General features: G+C 44.2%; 1 protein-coding gene across 5 annotated transcripts in view; it reads right to left on the bottom strand.

Annotated features, from left to right (window-relative positions):
• Positions 1-25921, bottom strand: part of myo9aa (myosin IXAa) — a 141138-nt gene that overhangs the window by 51143 nt on the left and 64074 nt on the right. For all 5 annotated transcript variants that reach the window (XM_079497070.1, XM_079497072.1, XM_079497071.1 and 2 more), the window contains exons 5-13: positions 18907-19001; positions 18120-18182; positions 17504-17603; positions 12207-12260; positions 8776-8873; positions 8110-8236; positions 6555-6644; positions 2593-2709; positions 2101-2235 (exon numbers count right to left, since the gene is read on the bottom strand). In XM_079497070.1, coding sequence (XP_079353196.1) covers positions 2101-2235; positions 2593-2709; positions 6555-6644; positions 8110-8236; positions 8776-8873; positions 12207-12260; positions 17504-17603; positions 18120-18182; positions 18907-19001 — 879 coding nt within the window. The remainder of the gene's footprint in view (positions 1-2100; positions 2236-2592; positions 2710-6554; positions 6645-8109; positions 8237-8775; positions 8874-12206; positions 12261-17503; positions 17604-18119; positions 18183-18906; positions 19002-25921) is intronic.

A 25921-nucleotide genomic window follows, 5' to 3' on the forward strand; every position in this document is an offset into this window, starting at 1 on the left:
CGAGACTGAGAGCCAGGTACTATTCTGGCATGTGGAGGGACTAGGCTCTGTGGGTTATATCTGTCATATCTGCCCCATGCAAATGACAAAAAAGTGACATTTCATAATGGTGACACAGCCCTAAGCTGAAGTAGAGGCAGAAGAAACATCTAGACCACTGGTCGCAGACACATTTTTATTCCTACATTTTGTTTTGAATAATTTTTGTTTCAAAATAGTTTCAAAAACCTTTCATGAATTGAATACAAATTCAATATTTGACATACTTTCCAGTAATGTCATGAATAAATAAATGACAGTGACGGTGTCTTCACGGAGCTGGATAAAAGCTGCTGCCTCTTTTCACAGAGTAACTCCAGTGATCAAAAGACAGCCATTCTAGATCAGGTCCAAGCTGGTCTTTTATCTGCTGCTCTCACAAGGGCACATTATTGTAACACAAACAAAGAGGATGACCTAATTACATTGTTATACATTAATTTAATCTCCCCAGTACTTTTTAATGGGTGTGACGTGATGCTAAGTAAAGCATTTTTTTTTAAGAAAGTCAGAATACCATCAGTCCATCAGTATCATTCACCCTCACAAACTAGCCCAGCTGTGTCAGAAACTACTAACTCCCGACTGCTACAAAGCAATCATTTAGAGGCAAACAGCAGAAGACTGTGGTGGTACTGTAAATCTTCTAAACAGCTACGTTCTCAGTGTGGATTTCATCATTTTGTTGAAGACATACATTTTACTGCGTACTGTAGGTGTGAATGTACATGCTGTAAGTGTGTACTGTAGGTGTGAATGTACATGCTGTAAGTGTGTACTGTAGCCGAACTGATAAAACATGTTTGCCCTCATCAGTGGAATCAAGATAGGATGAATACATTTTTGGGCTGAGCAGCTCATTCCTATTTCCTCATAGCAAGTTAGCAACAATGCAGTGATGCAACTCTGATGCTCTCCTCTCACAAAGTCTGTGCAGCGCATATTGGTTTGTCCGAATATCCGCGCACGCACGCGCACACACACACACACACAAGTGACAAAATGTATGTTCAAAACTGCTGAAGAATTAGGGGGCACACACGCTACAGGCCTCCCCCGTGTCCTGGACCGTCAGGGATGTGTTCCCTCAGACATGTCACCACATGCTCCTCCAGCGCCGTTAAGGTATACACAGTGTTTGACTTGGAGCCAGATCTTACAGATCATGACTCTAAAAGCCCTTTGAAGTTAATCCGGCCACTTATGTACAGATAAATCTAGCGGTGGTTGTGGTCACAGCAGCGAGGGAGCGGCTGAGGTGAGTCATATATGGATGCATGCATTGCATAATGTGCTTAAGACTTCCACCATTGTTTCCAAGGTCACTGCATGGAGCGAATGTACACTATGTGGTAATTGTAAGCTATTTCCTTGGAAGTGGCCGTGGCAAACCTGAGACGGTAGATCTATGTCAAGATACGATTCAGAGCGCTGGGGTCGACTCTCGGTCAAAACCTCCATAAACCAAACCCAGGTCTCCTAGGAAACGTCACACATATGACATATCCCCGCTGAAGCAGAACAGTATGCAACAGCAACAGTGGTGGAAAGTAACTAAGAATATTTATTTAAGCTCTGTACTTAGTTTCATTGTGAAGTATTTGTACTTTGTATTTCCAATTTCCAATACTTTTACTTCTACTCCACTACATCTCAGATCCAAATATTGTGCTTTTACTCCACTACGTTTATTTGAAAACTTTAGTTACTATAGTTACTGTAGATTTTTACAAAACATACATTAACCATTTGAGCCCTGTGTACATTTCGGACATTTGAATATATATCTACAAGCTCACAATGTGTTGCGATGCGACACATTGTGAGCTTGTAGATCGACTATTTTCAAAAGAACTTTGAATTCTGCACAATGAGTATAGTACGTCCTACTTTTGGAACATGAAGGACATTTTGATACCTATACTTTTGTACTTTTGAATTCCGGACTTTTACTTGTAACAGAGTATTTCTACATTGCAGTATTGATACTTTTACTTAAGTAAAAAATGTGCCCGTAGTGGGTTGAAGTAATGCTGCAGTAAAGTAAATGTACTTAGTTACCTGCTCTAGCTTGAAGATGTGTTGGTTGAAGTAATGCTGCAGTCGCTCATTGGCAAAGTTGATGCAGAACTGCTCAAAGCTGTTGTTCTCGTAGTCTTCAAACCCAAAGATGTCCAGAACACCAATAGACAAGATCTGGAGGAGACGGCAGAAATAAAGAAAGATTTAAAATCTCTTGTACACACTAGTAAAACCCATGGTGCAAAATCAACTCAGAGAGTAAAAAACCAAACCTGAAATTTCACTATTTCACTTTTATGGGATTTGTATGGGTCAAAGTAAATACCGTATCCCGTTTTTTGTGTCCATACAACACATTTTAGTCTACAAAGGTGCAATTCGAGGCTATGTTCCATACAACAAATGTAGGGGGGGGGGGGGGGGGTCGTAGCTGTTTCGCCCTGGTTTCTTATCAGTTCGTTCAAGTACTGTATCTTGATTGTTCAGGAAAAGAAGCTTTTTTGTTTGATCCTTGTTGTTGATCAATATTACCTTAGTGGTCTCCTCCAGATCCTTGTTGTTCAGCAGAGCGTGGTTGATCCTGAAGACGATCCAGTCAAACAGAGCGCTGTAGAGGGACTTGGACATGGAGTCCCGTACGGTACCTGCCTGGAAGATCAAGACAGGTGATGATGACTCCATTTACAGAAGATTACACAAGAGACAAGTGATCAGTGTTGATTTTGACAACAAATTCTGATTTAGTTTTAGTCTTTAGAATAGATTTCCATTTAGTTTTTTTTAGTCATCTCAAAGGTTTTAGGTTTAGACTAGTCTTAGTCGACTAAATATCATAACATTTTAGTCTACTAAATATACAGTTAAAAAGAAAATCAACTACAGTAGGTGCTCAATGGAGGCGCAAAAGGTCACAAAAGTAGTGGCGCTTCAAAGATCAAAGGGACTAAAATGTTGAAGAAAAGGCGGCGAACCGAGCACTCAAAAAAGTAAAAAAAGGAGGAGAGGGTAGATATAAAATCAAGGTACTTTATTACAAAAGTTACAACGCCAACATGTTCCGACTCACAGAGTCTTCATCAGGGCAAGTGGGAAATATTGTTACGGTTCGCTCTCCATCACTTCCACATACATGTGCTGTGATTGCTCTGTGCCCGTCAGCGCCACTAGAGGCTCCCAGAGCACTTCACAGCACACCTCAACGCAGGTGTTCCCCAGCTCCTATCTCCACACCTGTGGGACATCTGCAATCATCTCCTGAGGCTACAAGAGCCAGCCCCGCCCGGAGCTCTGTGCCAGTTCCTCACCAGTCTAGGTTGGTAATGTTAGACAGCCAGACTTAGGTTCTCAGTGTTTAGGTTCTCACACAGTTACTGTGCATTCTATTCCCCTCTGTGAAACCTGCCACTGACTCAACCTTCTCTTCTCCTCTCCAGTTTCCGGGACCCGAGCTCTGTGGAGCAGCCTACGGATCCCTGGCCTCTCACTGCCCCCCATGTTTGTGAATAAAAGATCCGCCCGAGGGGGCTTTAACTCTGCTTTGCCTCTCCTTGTTGTGCTTTTGGGTAACACCACACACAAGTCATAACAAATATACAGTTAATTTAGTTGACTAAAATGTGTCTGAGCAGGCCATGAAAGGATTTAAGATCATTAAAGCTGAGTCCAAATGCATTTCTGCCAAATTCCGGTCCAGGACTTGTCCCTATTCGCAATGCTCTTCGCCAATAGAAGTCTATGTAGAAGAGTACTGAGGACTGGCCCCATGAAGTAAACGGAGTTGTCAGAACTCTGTCTTACTCTATGGCTCTGCACACGACCAAGTATAAAACAACTTGTCTTTTAGTTCTACTGGATCTCTTCTCCACTAGTCCCTCCCTAACATTTTAGTCTACTTTGTATTTGTTGATGAAATTGTCAGTATATGACGTCTCAATTATTTTCATGTTATACTGTAATACATGAAAAGAAATATGCATGTTATATTGCACGTTATACATGTTATATGTACGTGTTATATACATAACATACATGCTATACTGACGGTATTCATCATCTTTTGTCTTCAAACCATGATGTGTTTGTTTTCAGAGTAGAGCTTCTAATCTAGTAGAAGCTATCGGATGGGATGGAATTCAGTCCTCTCTCTCTAAACAGACAGAAAAGCTTTGTCTGTGCATGTCCATGTGTGTGTGCGTGTGTGCGTGTGCGCGTGTGTGTGTGTGTGTGTGTGTGTGTGTGTGTGTGTGTGTGTGTGTGTATGTGTATGCATGTGTGTGCGCGTACACACACGTGCACTGCCAGAACATCCATTATGTCGTGGCACTCACCATCCTGTAAACAACAGAGCCGAGGCTATGAGAAGGCTATGAAGTTGGCAGTATGCCTTTAGCTCAATAAATAAGCTTAAGAGTTTATTTATATGCAGAATGAAATAATAAAAGGCCGGGCACATCCGGGGCGGGTAGCACAGGAGTGCAGTTCCTGTCCTCCACTGTGGACACAGACTGTGATTCGATTCCTGTCCACCACTGTGGAGACAGACCTGATTCCTGCACGCGGCCGGACGTTCCAATGAACACAAATGGCCATGTTCACAGCAGTGTGAATTTTGACAGTCTTTTGCATAAAATTCAACTTAGCTGTGCCTGTAGATATATTTTTGTAATGCCTGATTTTACACTTGCTTGCATGCTGAAAATAGACTATCAACAAGCTCACAGCGCCTCACAGCGCGACGCCTTGTGAGCTTGTAGATCGGCTATTTTCAGAGCGCAACACCTGAGCGCAACCAAACATAAAATGACCTGTCTTTTAGTTCTACTGGATCTCTTCTCCACTATTCCCTCCCTGAAGTTTTTATTTGTTGACAAATCAAATTTGACATTGTTGACAAAATGGTCAATATTGTCTTAGTTTTAGTTTTAGTCATCATAGCTTTTAGTTTATTTAGTTTTTGTTTGGTTTTCGACAGTGAAAAAACATTTTTCATCATAGTTTTAGTTGACAAAATCAACACTGATAGCCACCCTGCTTGTTCCGTTTCCCTACATGCGTGTTCATGCTAGTCTCATCACTGTTCCACTGCAAGTCAAGCCTCATGAGCCTGATCTGATGATCTTGTGAGTGGAGCGCAAAGCAACATCATGTGGCTCGCAAGACTATTTATTCAAATGTCCTTTCATAGTGTTCCTCTTTTTCTTAATGCTCTGTACTCTCTTAACACTTCATGTTTTATGTAAAGCACTTATGTGCTACACAAATAAACATGCCCTGCCTTACACGTAGTAAGTAACACAACAGACCATGACAATGTATTATAATTTGAGTGAGGTGAGCTGTGGTGCCACACAGAATATCATCTTTTCGCTTATTTCATCATGCATTGTTCTTACATGTTTAACCCATTTTGGGCATTTTGGTGTTAGCATTATGTTATGCTTTAGCTATTGAAAAATAGCAGATCTACAAGCTCATAGCGCGCCACCGAGTGGCGCGCTACGAGCTTGTAGGTCTGCTATTTTTGAAAAATCGAAGAACGACTGACATAGAAACATAGCTTTTTCAGAAAACTGTCAGGATGTAGACATTTTTAGAATCTGATCTCAGGTCAAAAAGGGTTAAAGTTCCCGCACGAAACAACAACTATAAGGCAGCGTACTCAAGCAAAATCAAGTCACGCCACCCCTGCAACAGGACACAAGAGATGCTTGGTTCCACCCCTGCAACAGGACACAAGAGATGCTTGGTTCCACCCCTGCAACAGGACACAAGAGATGCTTGGTTCCACCCCTGCAACAGGACAGCACAAGAGATGCTTGGTTCCACCCCTGCAACAGGACAGCACAAGAGATGCTTGGTTCCACCCCTGCAACAGGACAGCACAAGAGATGCTTGGTTCCATCCCTGCAACAGGACAGCACAAGAGATGCTTGGTTCCACCCCTGCAACAGGACAGCACAAGAGATGCTTGGTTCCACCCCTGCAACAGGACAGCACAAGAGATGCTTGGTTCCACCCCTGCAACAGGACACAAGAGATGCTTGGTTCCACCCCTGCAACAGGACAGCACAAGAGATGCTTGGTTCCATCCCTGCAACAGGACAGCACAAGAGATGCTTGGTTCCATCCCTGCAACAGGACAGCACAAGAGATGCTTGGTTCCACCCCTGCAACAGGAAGGCACAAGAGATGCTTGGTTCCATCCCTGAGGACCTGTCTACAAGGGCATGGCTGGAAACTTCCTGGAAGCGGGAATGGGAGTCGGCTGAGCCCACACGTCTGCACCACTACATCCATGAACCGGGAGATGGAGTCGAAGGAGAAAATCTACCACGCAGCCATTGAAACGTCCTGAACCACCTCCGTAATGGGGTGGTAGCTTCAAATCGTTGATGAAGGAGTGGGGCGCAGCATGCGAGTGTGCCTGAGCAGACTGCCGAGCACATAATCACCACCAAGTTGACAACGATACACAAAAGAAGAAGTGGTCTCACCTCTGCCAGTTTGTAGGGCACTATGAGTCTCTCGCCCACAGTCACCGTCTTCCTCGTCGTCAGAGCCTCAAACAGCATCTCTTCTTTGACCTAGACATGAAGTTGAAGATATCAGAAATTAACAAACATCCTTTGTTAATTCATTCATTTAATAACATTAGATTGTCTTCTCCCAATGCCGCACATTATACCCAGGTTATTAACAGAAAATAGGTGTAATTTAACATCGTGGGAGAGAGCAAGGCGACAAACAAAGTGAGCGAGAGAGAGAGAGAGGGCCAAGGGTAGCGGGGGGTTGACTGACGCCTGGCGGTCAGTCGGAGCTCAGAGGCCCCCCTGAGGGTGGAGGCCCGTTTCAATTGAAACTGGTGAAACATAGCAAAGGCCTCCTATGAGTGGGAGTGTAATGATACAGTAACTGCGTCGATGTTAAAAGAAGATGAGGGAATTACAATTGATCCTATTCAGATCAGTGTCCGCGTTGTGGGCTTGTAGAGCTGCTATTTTCACTAGTTTGGGTCCCGGGCAAACGTCTAATTTCTTTCTTGGGTCCACTGCTTTAGAGTGTGAATCTGATTAGTATGTCTGGTTGAACTTATCATCAAAACACTACGTTACCCAAAAGGCATTTGGCTAATGTTTCACATGTTTGACTGTGAACCAAGACATTTGTGCAGCACATGCCAGGTCACATTCGTAGTTTGGCAACATTCCAGCTTCCTCATTATATGTTCTCCTTAGCTGTGCATGCCGTGTGTGTTCAGCTGCACATGCAGCGTGCATGCCTGTGTGACAGAGGGCATAATTCATGGAGCACCATCCATGGGTGCATGTGGACTATCTGTTGCAAAAAGAAATCTGCAGCGATTGCTGCGATGGTATCACGTTCCTTTTAGCCTTCACCACTGTGTCATCATTCACTAACGTCAGTGTGCCATTAAAAGGCCGTTCCCAAACTTAACCTCCTCTCTCTGACACCCTCATTTATGCCGTCTGTAGACAGATATGTTTTACGCCACCAGAATATTTATAGAAGGATGACAGAATTAGAAACAACATAATTACATATGCTCCGATGGAAACCCAAATTCCAGGCGAACAAATTGTGACCCCCCCCCCCCCCCCCCCCCCCCCCCTTTCTCTGGAAAATGCTTGTGTACGATGGGAAACAGTATAAAAAAAGGAGAAGCTAGACTTAACCACAAGACACATGATGGTAGCATTCTGTGAGTCAATTCACAGCAAAGACAAGAAACCCTAAATAAATGAGAGACGTTGGATGTTGGCCATCCCCTTCTTTCCATATAGTTTTTTATCTAAACACTATTTGGAAAAATGCAGAGTGGCAGAATCCCTACATCAGTGTGTTCATGTTTGGGCTGACATTATCTTTAGCTCCAGTAGTTCAGAGACCACGAGCAGAACCTCTGGGTTAGGTTATGGTTACAGTAGTTAGTTAATTAGTTAGTTCATGTAAATGATCTTACCTCCAGTAGGTCAGCCACAACTGGCAGAACCTCTGGGTTGGGTTAGAGTCATTTAACTTAATGTTTACCTCCAGTAGCTCTGAGACCACGGGCAGGACCTCTGGGTTACAGATGTCGATGGAGTCATCCCTGTAGGTCTTCTTCTTGTAGCGGATGTTTCCCAGGTGGAGGATGGCTGACAGCAGGCAGAAGATCCTGAACACAACATGGTGAACGTCACGTCACATCACGTCACGTCAGCACAGAGACATGCAGGGACCTATTTTTAAGTACAGTACTGTATACTGCAATGGCATAGCCTGGATCCAGCCCAAAGACCCCGCCCACTCTCTGAGTGGACTGCATCTCTTGGTCTGGTGTTACGCTGTGAACCTATAATTTCTTCGGTACAAAAATGTATTATCCAATGAGAATCGGTGGTGGGGGGGTGGGTCTAACGAACAACCAATCAGCGCCGAGTCCCGTTTTCAGCGTCATCACGCAGCGCAACACACAGAGGGTTGAGGGAAATTCTAATCCCCTCCCCCTTGAAATCGCTCAGACAGGAGACAATGACAGACTGAAGCTTCAATAAAGCTACAGTCTGATAATCAGGCTAGCAATGGCAAGGAGGGAATGCCATTTGAAAATGTTTTTGCACAAGTTACTGATCAGTGTGTGTGTGTGTGTGTGTGTGTGTGTGTGTGTGTGTGTGTGTGTGTGTGTGTGTGTGTGTGTGTGTGTGTGTCACTCACTGTCTGCGTGTGGCAGGCAGAAAGCCCACCATCTCCATGGCCAGCTGCAGCCTCTCAAAGTCATGCTTCAGGTCCTCACCTTCCACTGTGAAACAGTCCTGCGGGCAGAAAGAGGAATTACACCCTCTGTCCACTACGATTGATTCCCCAACCGTTGATAATTACAGTTCCTTTCACTGGGTGTCCGCAAAAATAACTAACAAATAAATAAAACGCGACTCAAACGGCCGTGTCAAACCATTGTTATTCCTCAATGAAAAACCCATAATGGCGAAGCAGGAAGAGGAGCTGTCCAAGAGAGCTGTGAGAGCGAAAGAACGCTCCAGAATGGCAGCAGACGGCAGCTCTTTCTTTTGTGATCACATGACTCCCTGTTTCCATATATGGCTGAGGGTTAAACAGTGACTCAAATGTTAGCCAAGCACCATCTAGTGTAAAACCAAAAAAAGAGAAGAAAATACAATCTCGTCTTTGGCAATGTGGACAAAGTGTTCAATGACGAGAAATCTCGTCAATCGCACGGAATGAGTACATTTTCAGGCCTGACGAGAACTCTAGTCTAGTGGACAATCCATAATCCATCCATCTTCAACCGCTTATCCGTAGTCGGGTCGCGGGGGCAACAGCTCCACCAGAGTGCTCCAGACTTCCCTCTGCAGAGCAACATTAGTGACTTCCTCCTGGGGGATTCCGAGACGTTCCAAGGCCAGTGAATCGATGTGTTTCCTCCAACTGCGCCTTGGTCTGCCCCGGGGTCTCCTCCCAGTGGGACGTGCGTCGAGGACCTCCCTAGGGAGACGCCCGAGAGGCATCCTAACCAGATGCCCGAACCACCTAAGCTGGCTCCTTTCCAGGCGAAGGAGCAGCGGTTCTACTCCGAGTCTCTCTCGTGTGACTGAACTTCTCACCCTATCTCTAAGGGAGATGCCAGCCACCCGTCGAAGAAAACTCATTTCGGCGACCTTATTCTTTCGGTCATGACCCACACTTCATGACCATAGGTTAGAGTAGTTTTTATTCTATTTATCCTGTAAAGCGACTTTGAGTACCTTGAAAACCGCTATATAAATTGTATGTATTATTATTATTAGTAGTAATTACTATTTAAACAGGCTTGGTTTCCGAGGAGCGTTCGGAAGGCACGGTCACGTAACATTCCAAGATGAAGAACAATTCACAAACTACTGTCATTTACTTTGTCAAAAAGGCAATTACTCCTAAGTGCGCACACACACACACACACACACACACACACACACACACACACACACACACACACACACACACACACACACACACACACACACACACACACACACACACACACACACAGGTCTATTGTAAAGATGTATACAGTGTGCCCGACAAATAGCTTTTAGTTTACTTTGCCTCGTTCAGAGTGAAGCAACAAGCATGGTAATGGCCTCGTAGTGCAGAGGCTGATGACTCATACGGCCAGACACTATCATTATGTTAGCCTGCTAAAACAAACCGGCGGAGGCAGAGAGCATGCATCTCTGCTCTGATCTGATGAGGGCCTGCTGAAGCATTATCACGTGTATGCTCTGCTCATGGAAAAAGTTAAGTAGAAGTATCAATACTGAAATGTAGAAAATCTCTGTTACAAGTACAAGTCCGATATTAATAAACATTTACTTGAGTAAAAGTACAAGTATTGGCATCAAAATATACTTTAAGTACCAAAAGTAAAAGTATTCAATGTGCCGAAATGGCCCGTTTCAAGTCTTTAGTCTTTAAAAAAAGAGCGGGTCTACAAGCTCACAACACGTCACATTGTGAGCTTGTAGATGTGCCATTTTCAAACATTGTGAGCTTGTAGATCTGCTATTTTCAAATAGCTGACGTATACAGTTTGGGGCTGAAGTGATGTTTTGTAATCATAATCAAAATCTATGAAGTAACTAGTAATTAAAGTTAGAAAATAATTACAATAGTTGAGTAGAAGTAAAAGTACTGAAACTTGGAAATATTGTAGGCTACTTCCCGCCACTGCCTGGCTCTGCTCATGTAGTGGAAAATACAGTGTTGCTTTTCTCTATCTGCAGCAATTTGTCCCGTTGGAAAAAGGCAGCGAGAGGATTAGAAATTTATGAGTAGCTTTTATAGGAGCAACGGGAGACAAACCGAACCGCCAGTGAGATTGACGAGGGGTTTTCTGTTTGTCTGTAGGCGAACAGGAAAGATCACTGATTTACACACTGAACCTACACAGACAACATGATGGATGACACCCCAACCCACATGCACACATTTACATGCACTCTACATAAACAGATTACGCAGACAACACATGCTTGTAAAAACGATTTTTACACTTAAATCAACACGCCCTACGCAACCCAGACACACACACCTGCGTATTATCGTCTTAAAGGGTCAGGCTGTGGTTGAAACGCATAATAACATGCTAATTGTTGGTGTTAATAATTTGACTCCGAGGCAGACCACTAAAACAACCTTTCAAGTGTCAATGACCAAGAAAAGAAAAGCCCAAAGCAGCAACAGGGAGAGCTATAATGACCCGGATAACAACAACACTATAACAGACACAAGCAGGAGGAAGAGACACACAGACACAAACAAAACAAAACCACCACCAACCAGGAAATGACCAAATAAGCAACAAAGGGAGCAAAGTGGAGGGAGGTGTGTGGTTGTTCACAGAATGCGTGGCATGAGGCGTGGGTGCAGCCGCAATTTGCAACACTAGATGTATTTTTAATATATAGTTGCAACACCATTGACAGCCCATACATCCACACAGAAAAGACATATCTGATTGTATTAAACAACATTAAACTCAGACAATTTACAATTTAGGCATTTAGCAGACGCTCTTAATCCAGAGCAGCTGTACGGAAAGCTGGAATTCTCCTCTTTCTATCTGCAAAGTGTTTGTTTCATAAAACTCCACCGTAGACATGTTAGCAACTTTCTGTCAATAGATTCTATGCAGTTGATTAACAACACTTATCCAAGTGTTGGAGTTTGGAAGCGCTCATTTTCAACAACGCAACGTCCTGCTGCCTCCTGCATTATGTGCACTTTCAAAAGAAGTGGTATGCAGGACTGTTGAGCGATCTCCAATGAGCACTTTGAAAAATTATCACCTGCACCTTCTTGACAGAAAGTAGCTTAAACATGTCTACGATGGAAAACATGCCGATAGAAAGAGGATAATTCCAGCTTTCCATACAGCTGCAATGTTGGTGAGTTTAACGTTGTTTAACACAATCAGATCGTTCTGTTTGGATGTATGGGCTGTCAATGGTTGGTGTTGTAAATTGCGGCTAGCATGGCTGGTGAGAGAGCGGCTACTTGTCTAGGGAGCAACCATCACACATCATAGTGTACGTGTACGTGCACACCCTGGCTGGACCGTGAGAGGCAGAGGGATAACAGATACTGACCAGTTGGCTCTCACAGTAAGACTCCCAGTGCAGGCGATGGACTTTCTTTGTCATCTGGAAAGGTTAAGGTAGAGTTGATGGAGGTTTTAGGGTTAGGCAGAAGCAGCATTCCATTGGCAGTTAGAGCGCACACACACACACACACACACACACACACACACACACACACACACACACACACACACACACACACACACACACACACACACACACACACACACACACACACACACACACACACACACACACACACACGGCAATGGAAAGACATGCAATTAAAAATAGATCTGCACGATGTTTGAACATCATAACTGTGCTCCATTGTACTCTTAATGTATTATATGAATGAAAATAAGTATTTATCCTCAGAGTCAATCATGCATACACATAAATGCACAAGCATGCATGACACGCGTGCGCACACACATACACACGCACGCGCGCACACACACGCGCACACACATACATACACACACACACACACACACACACACACACAATTATTAGTAACATGCAACATTTGCAATCATCAGTTAACAGTATTTTCTTTCTTTGGAACTTCCTATTGAAAGCTTGAGGGAGGCGTAGTGAAGAAAAATAAATCAAAACATGAAAGAGTTGGATTGAGTTCTAATCTGTTGTGCTCTGTGTACAGTAAATAAAATCAGACCCGTCTGAAGTGAGTGGTGCTGTACTGTACTGTACTGTACTGTACTGTACTGTACTGTACTGTACTGTACTGTACTGTACTGTACTGTACTGTACTGTACTGTACTAGCTCTCCTCCCTGGCCTGTGTGTGTGTGTGTGTGTGTGTGTGTGTGTGTGTGTGTGTGTGTGTGTGTGTGTGTGTGTGTGTGTGTGTAATGAATTCATGAATTGCACTTTTATAGTGCTTTTCCAAATGCTCAAAGCGCTTTACAATGGTTCATTCATTCATACATTGGGAGGTGAAGTGGCGAACAGTCGACGCCAGCGTCCTCACTTCCCACATTCACACACCAATGGTGGTAAGCTCACACCGACCAACTCATTGGAGGCAATGTAGGGTTCAGTGTCTTGCCCAAGGACACTTCGACATGTGGCCAGGAAGAGCCGGGATTCGAACCGCCGACCCAGGGATCATTGGACGACCTGCTCTACCTCCTGAGCCACAGCCGCACGTGTGTGTGTGTGTATGTGTGTATGTGTGTCTGTGTGTTAGGCTGCACAACCGTGAGACTTGGTGGTGTGTGTGTGCGCGCGCACGTGCATTACTACTGTATATTTGTGAGAGCCAAATATCCTCACACGCATAGTAGAATTTTGGAAATGAGACATTGTGACGACATTGTTCTTGGTTCTCACAGGATATATTTTTTGTAGACTTACAATTAGGAAAAGATTGAGGGGGAAAAGGTATTAAAAAGGCTTAAATTGACACTTTACTGTCATCTGGGCCTCCCCCCCTTCCCAAAACAAACAAACAAAAACAACATATATATAATAATTTTGGGGTTGTAACTTGTGACCCACAGATTGAGAACCATGGTTGCACACAGGAGGAATGGAAGGAATTCTCAGCAGTGGGCGTTGGCTTTGGGATAAGGGGGGCGGGCCTCAGTATGACATGAGAGGCGGAGCCATGTGCCTCTGGCAGGCAGAGAGAGAGAGAGAGAGAGAGAGAGAGGTGCAACAACTCTTAAACAACATCCACATTCCACACAGTCACAGTGGGTTTGTGCTCGTCTTGCATACAGTGTGTGTGTGTGTGTGTGTGTGTGTGTGTGTGTGTGTGTGTGTGTGTGTGTGTGTGTGTGTGTGTGTGTGTGTGTGTGCGCGCACGGCCACTGAAAAAAGAGAAATAAGGCATGTAGGCAATACTGTAGGTTAGGCCATACATGGGCAACTGGCGGCCCGTGGTCCACATGCGGCCCCCACCTTCACTTACTGCGGCCCCAGGTTAATATCGGAATACTGATATTATTTATTTCAGCTGTTACAATTCCAAAAATGGAAACATGACCTGCTTTAATTACTTCAGTCAAAATTAGTAGCTTAATGACTAGTATTAAAATGTTTCAAATATTTTTTCAGGATTTCAGTTCAAAAATAGCAAAAAAGAGAGAGAGAGAGAGAGAGAGAGACTATAGGAGTTGTTGAAAGCCACCACCAGTGGAATGTGCACTTTTAGCCTCAGTTTCCTATTGACAGAGAGAGAGAGAGAGAGAGAGAGAGAGAGAGAGAGAGAGAGAGAGATAGCGAGAGAGAGAGAGAGAGAGAGAAAGAGAGAGAGATAGTGTTCAACTGACATGTGACTGATTTCACACACCCCAAAAACCTTTGAGAAGTAGTGAAAATATAGCTGATCTACAAGCTTACCCACGATCTTAAGAGCTTGTAGATCTGCTATTTTCACTAGTGTGGGTCCTGTGTGAGACAAAACTTCCCTTTTGGTTCTCCAGCAAAGGTTTGGGAACCACATGCTGTAGACTGCACTGATTCCTGGGTCAGTTTGGGAACCACATGCTGTAGACTGCACTGGTTCCTATAGGTCGGTTAGGGAACCACATGCTGTAGACTGCACTGGTTCTGTTTGGGAACCACACAGACTGCACTGGTTCCTGGGACTGTTTGGGAACCACACAGACTGCACTGGTTCCTGGGTCGGACACATTTTCTATGGGTCCCTTTATTTTTTGTTTCCTACATTGTTTTATTATGCAAAACCTTTTCTAAAAACATTCCCAAAAAAGCAAAATGTTCAAACATTCCATAAATTGGAAGCTGTTTTCCACTAGTTTTGGTCCTAGACAAACGTCTAATTTATTTTGTGGGGTGTTTGGGAGCCACATGCTGTTGTAGAGAGCCACACATTAAACTTCTAGTTGTTGAGTTATCATCAGGTCAGATTGTTATAACACAGTGAGTCTGTTCAGTGTTACGTTTGAAAAAATAAAACACCAAGCAGAACTGTTGTCTGAAAACAGCGGGGGTTATAATACGAGCGTCAGGGGGGGCACCCGGGGCAGTCTGCTATGTTCAACCAATCAGACTCAAAGTACAGCTGAGTAGGAGAAGGGCCGTGGGTTGGACAAATCAGAGCACGGCTGAGTAGGAGAAGGGGTGTGGGTTGGACCAATCAGAGCACAGCTGAATAGGAGAAGAGGAGTGGGTGGGTTGGCTGCATTCTCCACATCGAGAGAGAAGTCAACGTGGTTGTTGTTGTGCAACAGCATTGCTGCTCCGTCCGACAATCAGAATAGTTTTGAAGGGGGCACGGTGGCACAGTCAGTAGTTGATCTGCAAGCTCACAACGTGCTGCAATGTGGCATGCTGTAAGCTTGATATCCTAAGTGATGCTGATGTCTCACCTGGTTGAGGTAATGATATTCTAAGGTCTCACCTGGTTGAGGTAATGATATTCTAAGGTCTCACCTGGTTAAGGTAATGATATTCTCACCTGGTTGAGGTAATGATATTCTAAGGTCTCACCTGATTGAGGTAATGATATTCTAAGGTCTCACCTGGTTGAGGTAATGATATTCTAAGGTCTCACCTGGTTGAGGTAATGATATTCTAAGGTCTCACCTGGTTGAGGTAATGATATTCTAAGGTCTCACCTGGTTGAGGTAATGATATTCTAAGGTCTCACCTGGTTGAGGCAATGATGTTCTAAGGTCTCACCTGGTTGAGGTAATGATATTCTAAGGTCTCATCACCTGGTTAAGGTAATGATATTCTCACCTGGTTAAGGTAATGATATTCTCACCTGGTTGAGGTAATGATATTCTAAGGTCTCACCTGGTTGAGGTAATGATATTCTAAGGTCTCACCTGGTTGAGGTAATGATATTCTAAGGTCTCACCTGGTTGAGGTAATGATATTCTAAGGTCTCACCTGGTTGAGGTAATGATATTCTCACCTGGTTGAGGTAATGATATTATAAGGTCTCACCTGATTGAGGTAATGATATTCTAAGGTCTCACCTGGTTGAGGTAATGATATTCTAAGTTCTCACCTGGTTGAGGTAATGATATGCTCACCTGGTTGAGGTAATGATATTCTAAGGTCTCACCTGGTTAAGGTAATGATATTCTCACCTGGTTGAGGTAATGATATTCTAAGGTCTCACCTGATTGAGGTAATGATATTCTAAGGTCTCACCTGGTTGAGGTAATGATATTCTAAGGTCTCACCTGGTTGAGGTAATGATATTCTAAGGTCTCACCTGGTTGAGGTAATGATATTCTAAGGTCTCACCTGGTTGAGGTAATGATATTCTAAGGTCTCACCTGATTGAGGTAATGATATTCTAAGGTCTCACCTGGTTGAGGTAATGATATTCTAAGGTCTCACCTGGTTGAGGTAATGATATTCTAAGGTCTCACCTGGTTGAGGTAATGATATTCTAAGGTCTCACCTGGTTGAGGTAATGATATTCTAAGGTCTCACCTGGTTGAGGTAATGATATTCTAAGGTCTCACCTGGTTGAGGTAATGATATTCTAAGGTCTCACCTGGTTGAGGCAATGATGTTCTAAGGTCTCACCTGGTTGAGGTAATGATATTCTAAGGTCTCATCACCTGGTTAAGGTAATGATATTCTCACCTGGTTAAGGTAATGATATTCTCACCTGGTTGAGGTAATGATATTCTAAGGTCTCACCTGGTTGAGGTAATGATATTCTAAGGTCTCACCTGGTTGAGGTAATGATATTCTAAGGTCTCACCTGGTTGAGGTAATGATATTCTAAGGTCTCACCTGGTTGAGGTAATGATATTCTCACCTGGTTGAGGTAATGATATTATAAGGTCTCACCTGATTGAGGTAATGATATTCTAAGGTCTCACCTGGTTGAGGTAATGATATTCTAAGTTCTCACCTGGTTGAGGTAATGATATGCTCACCTGGTTGAGGTAATGATATTCTAAGGTCTCACCTGGTTAAGGTAATGATATTCTCACCTGGTTGAGGTAATGATATTCTAAGGTCTCACCTGATTGAGGTAATGATATTCTAAGGTCTCACCTGGTTGAGGTAATGATATTCTAAGGTCTCACCTGGTTGAGGTAATGATATTCTAAGGTCTCACCTGGTTGAGGTAATGATATTCTAAGGTCTCACCTGGTTGAGGTAATGATATTCTAAGGTCTCACCTGATTGAGGTAATGATATTCTAAGGTCTCACCTGGTTGAGGTAATGATATTCTAAGGTCTCACCTGGTTGAGGTAATGATATTCTAAGGTCTCACCTGGTTGAGGTAATGATATTCTAAGGTCTCACCTGGTTGAGGTAATGATATTCTAAGGTCTCACCTGGTTGAGGTAATGATATTCTTCAGGCTTCTTGAGGTGAAACGATGTTCTTTCTTCTTCGCTTGCTCCTGCCAGCAGGTAGTAAAACACGTGGTAATTTCTGGACGACAAGAGACACCAAAACGGGGGAGAGATTGGTTCGTGCAGTGGTCAAACAGCAACAGTAAAAACAAAACATTAACACTTCTAGCTTGTGCATGCAAACAAGACAAATATAAACGCTGAAAAGACCATTAGGCTCATTCAGTATTTAGCTGCTGCTTGAAGGTTACAGGTCAAGAGCGTATTGCAGCTGTGTAACCAAGGTCCTCTTTTGGGGGAAGCGCAGCGCACACACACGCACGTGCAAACACACACACAGGCCAGTGTCAGCAATCCATCTCAATAAGAGGTGGGTAACACGGGGGGCCCATGCACTGCTTGCCCCCGACAGTGAGGTTAACCCTTGCCACGCCCAGCCAGCAGCACAACACATTAGTGTCAACCCCACGTGGTTGATGGTGAGCTTCACACTGCTTTTCATCATGTGGAACACTCTTTCTCACGCATGCACGCACGCACGCACGCACGCAGGTGCGTTCAGTACTTTGTAATGTAATACAGTAGGATACAGTACCTTTCATTGTGCTCCTGGTACACAAGCCTGGACTTCTCCAAAAGGTACTTCTCCACATAAGCACTGTGGAAAAAAATAACAGTAATAAAATACGCGTGCGTGCGTGCGTGTGTGTGTGTGCACGCACACGCACACACACATACACATACACACACACAAATTATGTGCATGAGAAATATTGTTCATCCTTTACATTATTTTGTCAGCCGCCACATGCATGTGTCACATGTGTTTTCATTATGCATCTAAGATTCAATAAAATGTTTTCCTGCATTAGAAGAGATTCCAATTGACCCTTTGTAACCCGACTCCAAAAGCGATTGTCCAATGCCAATCCAAATAGATTAGCAACCTAAGCTAGCATATTGTCTGGAAAGCTTCCATCACCTCATACTAGCTGTGAATGTAATTGTACATGGCTGTGTTGTTGAACACATACACAGCTCAACGTCGGGAAAGTTACACGACTACCCACCCAGGTGATGGCAATATACTAATCACCGTAGTCGTGCATTACATGAAAACTCGGTTGTTAGCGTTTCTCCCACTAATATTTCCTCGTATTCCTAGTTAATTGAAATAATGTCATGCAGATTTTGTCCAGTGCATAGCCTACTGCAGGCCTTGTTGACTCGATTTAGAAGACATGTTGAAGCTCTTGCTACTGAAATGATCGATAATTTATATGGAGAAATCCCGTCATTAACATGCATCTCAATGGGTGACAATCACAATGGACTTAGTGAAGGGTCCATTCATCAGAAACATGACCGGTGTGTCCTCTCACCCTCTGACGGTGCCACTCTCCTGATAGTTGACTTGGATGAACTTGCCAAAACGACTGGAGTTGTTGTTGTGGGCCGTCTTGGCGTTCCCAAAGGCCTGCAGGAGGGACGAGAGGAAATAAACCATGAGGAAATGCAATATGTTCATAATTTAGTGCAAGGCTGTTCAACATCATATTAGGTATTGCAGCTGTTGAGGCCTTGTACTCAGACAGACAGACATACACAACACATTGTACTCAGACAGACAGACATACACATTGTACTCAGACAGACAGACATACACATTGTACTCAGACAGACAGACATACACATTGTACTCAGACAGACAGACATACACATTGTACTCAGACATACACACGTGGTCAGTCATTGGAGGTGTTTGGCACCACTCAAAAAACATCAGGCAACCTCTGGAGGGACTTCAGGAGTGGAGAATACATTTATGGGCCAAACAACTTAGGATGGGTGCCACACAGGGGGCGACTGTGGCTCAGGAGGTAGAGCAGGTCGTCCAATGATCCATGGGTTGGCGGTTCGAATCCCGGCTCCTCCTGTCTACATGTCGAAGTGTCCTTGGGCAAGACACTGAACCCCAAATTGCTCCCGATGTGCTGGTTGGTACCTTGCATGGCTTCCGCCGCAATCGGTGTATGAATGTGTGTGTGAATGGGTGAATGTAATGCACAATCTATGTAAAGCGCCTTGGATAAAGGCGCTATATAAATGCCCCATTTACCATTTACCACTTATTTACTGAATCAATTACCAACTTAGTTTTTGCAAAGCTCTACTACACCTCTCCCAATTCCAAACGGCATCAGACTGACTGACGTAACTAATAACACACCAGAGTCAGGCTCAGACAAACTGCCAGAGCATGGGGGTGATACGGAGCTCAGGGCCAGAAGAATCCCTGGTGGAAGGGAAACGCTCCCCAGTGAGTAATGGGATCCATGTGGCCATGTGGAACATGTGTAGCGGTTGTGCTTTAATAAGACTCTCCAGTATGTCCCCCTCGCGACTCTGTTTATGTAGCACGGCCGCCTGGAGGGGAAGTCGCCGTTCGCCCGGCCTGTATAAACCCCGCAGTTATTTGTAGCTCCGCCACAAGTAAACAAATTCCTCAGTGAATCACTTTGAGCTGGCCGGGTGTACTGCGTCTGTGGGACGGGTGGGGGGGGGGACGCGGGGGGGGGGGGGGAACGCCCCTCCGTGTCCACACCCTGCGCCGATGCCTTGGCTGCACTGCGGCCTCAGCATGTATGTGGTGAGATGTAGCGATGGGACGCGATTATCGTTTATCGTGATAAAAAAAACGTTCACAATAATCATATCGTGGAGATTTTAATTTAGCATGAAATAGCCCTCCGTCATACGCTAGGATGAATTAGCTTTTGTTGAGCTGCAAATTCAGCACCACTTAACCCATTTAGGACTGAGGTCGATTCTAAAAATGCCTTCTAAATCCTGACCTTTACTGGAATCCTGAAGTTTTCTGAAAAAATTCAAATGCTGATCACATTTTGATTATACCATAAATCGCAATTATTTTTGACAATAATCGTGAGGTGTAATTTATATGGTCCCATCCCTACTGAGAGGGCTGTGCTACACATAGACAGGCTATTGGTCAAAATGTCAGGCTAATGCTACGCAAAATTCCAAGAGTCGGGGGAGACCCGGCTCTTGGAATGTCCTGTCTCTGAGCGCTGTCGCTGTCAATAAAGGAGGAAACATCCCCCTAACCTCTCTAAATGTAAAACAAAAGCAGCCACATCGTTATCGGGCAAAGAATTAGGACATACTGGTCAGCAGACCAACCGCACACTGCCCAGTTGTGACACTTCTTTAGCATCCTATGTAGTAGACAGGGCGGACACAAGACGTTTCTGACAGGAAAGGAAAGGAAGGGGTGAAACAACGCGCCGACAGCCCTGACCTCATCGCTCCATTTGTGAGTCACCCCCCTGAACACGTTAATCTGCTGGGCAGCGGCTAAGGAAAAATCTATTCATCTCTGCTCTTTAGGACAAGCTGAGCCAAGGTCAAAACAGAGTGATGTTCATGCAGAAGTAGCTCACATCACTGAACGTGATTTTCCCAAAATCCTGAGGCTGTTGGTGACGACTGATTGAAACCACAGAGCAATTAGACTGCCATTCAGAGCAGACCTGATACGTTGCAGGGATCATCGCCATCTGGCTTGGCCATTTTTGTCAAAATTAAATTTTTGTGGCCAATAATATTACCAGAAACACATACAGAGCTAGCCCGGAATGACCATTACAGGTCTGTAACTCTGAGAGTGTACCCGGAATGACCATTACAGGTCTGTAACTCTGAGAGTGTACAACTACAAACAGACCCAAATGGACCCGGAAGTTAAGGGGGTCCTTGCAAATTAATCATTTGAGAACCACTAGTACTGTTGTAGTTGGACTCCTAGTGTGCCACACACAGTGTCATACATATTCTGAAGAAAACCTGGAAACTGACTTTCAATAATTGGGTCTTATGAACCAAAAAAGGAACATTATAATGGTGTTAAAAAAAAAGAAAATGCCACGGACAAGGACAAGTCTTTGCTACGGACACATTTCTCCGTGTAGTGTACAGACATATTGCTGACCCCTGGTTCATAGGTATTGTAGTGTAGGGACATATTGCTGACCCCTGGTTCATAGGTGTTGTAGTGTAGGGACATATTGCTGACCCCTGGTTCATAGGTATTGTAGTGTAGGGACATATTGCTGACCCCTGGTTCATAGGTATTGTAGTGTAGGGACATATTGCTGACCCCTGGTTCATAGGACATATTGCTGACCCCTGGTTCATAGGTAGTGTAGTGTAGGGACATATTGCTGACCCCTGGTTCATAGGTAGTGTAGTGTAGGGACATATTGCTGACCCCTGGTTCATAGGTAGTGTAGTGTAGGGACATATTGCTGACCCCTGGTTCATAGGTGTAGTGTAGGGACATATTGCTGACCCCTGGTTCATAGGACATATTGCTGACCCCTGGTTCATAGGTATTGATCACTCTGTGTAGTGTACGGACATATTGCTGACCCCTGGTTCATAGGTGTAGTGTAGGGACATATTGCTGACCCATGGTTCATAGGTGTAGTGTAGGGACATATTGCTGACCCCTGGTTCATAGGTGTAGTGTAGGGACATATTGCTGACCCATGGTTCATAGGTGTAGTGTAGAGACATATTGCTGACCCCTGGTTCATAGGACATATTGCTGACCCCTGGTTCATAGGTATTGATCACTCTCATCTGATGGTGGAATGTGAAAGCTGCTCAGTCCAAAAGGGAAGTCAGTTCACATGAGGATGTGTGTAATCATCGTTCAATGTGACAGTAAGGCCTTCCTTTACAGGACAGCCAATAAAAACCCTCACAGGAATATGCACAAAACCCGTTTAAAGTGAAGGAAAGGAACTCTGGGTCTGGGGTCAGCCTTGGCAGGCAGGCAGACAGGCAGGCAGACAGACAAGACAGGCAGGCAGACAAGGCAGGCAGACAAGCAGGAAGACAAGACAGGCAGACAAGACAGGCAGGCAGGCAGACAAGACAGGCAGGCAGACAAGACAGGCAGGCAGACAAGACAGGCAGACAAGACAGGCAGGCAGACAAGGCAGACAGGCAGGCAAGACAGGCAGGCAAGCAAGACAGACAGACAGACAGACAGACAGACAGACAGACAGACAGACAGACAGACAGACAGACAGACAGACAGACAGACAGACAGACAGACAGACAGACAGACAGACAGACAGACAGACAGACATGGCAGGCTGACAGACAGACAGACAGACAGACAGACAGACAGACAGACAGACAGACAGACAGACAGACATGGCAGACAGGCAGACGGATCGTTCCAAGTATTTAGTGAAGCGGCCTGACATGATTTAACATCCATGGTGTTATTTATGCCAGCAGGAAGCGTGAATACACTGGATAGGTGATTTACATCCAGTCTTCCACCTGTCTGTAAACCCCAATGCACGTTCTGGAAGACATTTTTATGACCAGCAAAGTGTGTTTTTTCCAAACATGACTTCCTCCACAATATCAGCAACAATGAAGATTTATTTGGAAAAAATCTTTCCATGGTATTGGGAGAAGATGTGTGTCACCATCAACATCTGGGAGAGTTTCACACATACTATATTAGTCAGACATGTAAAACAGCACAAGGTACAGTCAGACATTGAGGCTAAAAGGATAACACAAAAATAGTCCTGGGGACTCGTTTCCATTGTGGTCCTACAGTATGTACATCTCCCAGAATGAACTCCCAATTCAACTCACTCCCAATCTTCCGCCGTAAACTGAAGATGCCCCTCTTCAGACTCCACCTTAGCCCGTAGCACTTGCCATAGCCTCGACGAGCTTGCAGGCTTATGACAAGGCTAAAATGTAATTTAGATCCCATGTTATGTAGACAGATGCCAGGCCATTATTGACCATGCTTATAGTTTAAATGTACGGATATTCTACTGTTAGACGGATGACAGGTTCATGGTTTACCTATGATCCTAGATGACTATTTCTATGCATGTGATGTATATTACCTTGTGTTGTTCTTGCTTACTGTAAATCTCTCTGGATTAAGAGCATCTGCTAAATGCCTAAAATGTAAATTGTAAATCATATACATTCAACAACAGCAAATCAATTTAATATTGATGGAGGATTTACTGATGAATTACTTAGTTGGCAAAAAACAATGTGGATATGAAACCATCGGTCATGCACGTCATCAGAAACACAGTCCAGTGGAGGGGAGTGGGGGGTTACTGGTCTGAGAGTGTACACATGGAACCAAATGGACCCATAAGGGGTCCAGTGGGACCGTGAGGTTTACTGGGTCCGTCGCACAGGGGGCTACCCTTGTTCTGTTAGATTTCAAATGCTGGCCTGGGCCATGGCTCAGTGGTCCAGGCACCTTGGCTGGTAATCCAGTCTGGCAGTGTGCCGCGGGTTCGACTCCCGAACCCGACAGCCTTTACTGCATGTCTTCCCCCCCCATCTCTCTTTCCATTTCCTGTCAGCCTACTGTCTGTCCCTCCATAAAAATATATAAAATAAAGGCGAAAGCCACAAAAAAAAACATTAAAAAAATATATACATTTCAAATGCTGTGTGACAGACAAACTACGCCTAACCGACCACACACACACACACACACACACACACACACACACACACACACACACACACACACACACACACACACACACACACACACACACACACACACACACACACACACACACACACACACACACACACACACACACACACACACACACACACACACTCGACTGCTTCCTCAATTACATGATAACGAAGACTGCAGTTTCATTATTGAGAATTTGGACGACTGAGAGATAAATCTGATTTGACCAATTACATCCCACTTTGCCATGACGCAAATGGTCTTTCATACGAGTTTCCTTTTTCTTCTTATCCTGCATCGTAACAGCCTCTCTTGAGAGAGCCAAGACATCTTCAAACTGACATGACATCCAACTAAACAAATGTTAACACACAGATAACCCTCTATCCGCGGCCAAACACTTAATCTCTAAATCTCTAACACAAACTGTGGCTCTAAGGGTGATTTAGCAATTTGCAACGAGACCAGCAGCTTCTTAACACAAATGTAATTATGAGTCTGTTTCAGGGGTCATCGCCATGCTGGACACTTTTGTCACGGACATACAAGATTGAGTGGACAAATAATATTACCAGAAACAGAGCTAGCCTAGAAAAGAGCTAGCCCTGAATGGCCATAGCAGGTCTGTAGCTGTAGACTAGAGTGTACACTCTCAGAGTTAAGGGGGGCCTTGAAAATAAAACGTTTGACAACCACTAGTTCTAGAGGACTCATAATGTGTCATACATAGTGTCATAGTAGATCGGTGTCATATATATTCTGGAGAAAATCTGGAGACAACATAGTAATTGGGCCTTATGATCAAAATAATTACGGTAATGGTGTGTAAAACAAAATACCAAGTCCACATTTTGTCCATGTACGGACACATTGATGACCCTTGCACCAAACTTTAACCGCTGGTAACTACACTCAGATGTAATACCGGTATGCCTGGTCATTACCCACTTCTAAAAATCTGAAAGATTAAAACAAAATAGAATTTTTCTCAGAGGGTACAAGAATGCAAATGAAAGTGCCCCCACACATGACATCTGTTCTATGAGTGTCTTTGTGGGAAAACACAGGGGGATCTTTTCAGTTCCGTTGTGCATCACGTGGCCCCAGTTCTGTCCCACAAAGTACAGTGACGTGCAGGTCTGTTTTTACTAAGCATAGAGGCAGGGTCTAAGTACCAAACTGAATCCCAGGTCTGTTTTACTAAGCATAGAGGGTCCAAGTACCAAACTGAAGCCCAGGTCTGTTTTACTAAGCATAGATGGTCTAAGTACCAAACTGAATCCCAGGTCTGTTTTACTAAGCATAGATGGTCTAAGTACCAAACTGAATCCCAGGTCTGTTTTACTAAGCATAGAGGGTCCAAGTACCAAACTGAAGCCCAGGTCTGTTTTACTAAGCATAGATGGTCTAAGTACCAAACTGAATCCCAGGTCTGTTTTACTAAGCATAGATGGTCTAAGTACCAAACTGAAGCCCAGGTCTGTTTTACTAAGGATAGAGGGTCTAAGTACCAAACTGAAGCCCAGGTCTGTTTTACTGAGCATAGAGGGTCCAAGTACCAAACTGAAGCCCAGGTCTGTTTTACTAAGCATAGAGGGTCCAAGTACCAAACTGAAGCCCAGGTCTGTTTTACTAAGCATAGATAGAGGGTCCAAGTACCAAACTGAAGCCCAGGTCTGTTTTATTAAGCATAGAGGGTCCAAGTACCAAACTGAAGCCCAGGTCTGTTTTACTAAGCATAGATGGTCTAAGTACCAAACTGAAGCCCAGGTCTGTTTTACTAAGGATAGAGGGTCTAAGTACCAAACTGAAGCCCAGGT

This window comes from Electrona antarctica, assembly GCF_951216825.1.
Source record: "Electrona antarctica genome assembly, chromosome: 3".
Classification (NCBI taxonomy): Eukaryota; Metazoa; Chordata; class Actinopteri; order Myctophiformes; family Myctophidae; genus Electrona; species Electrona antarctica.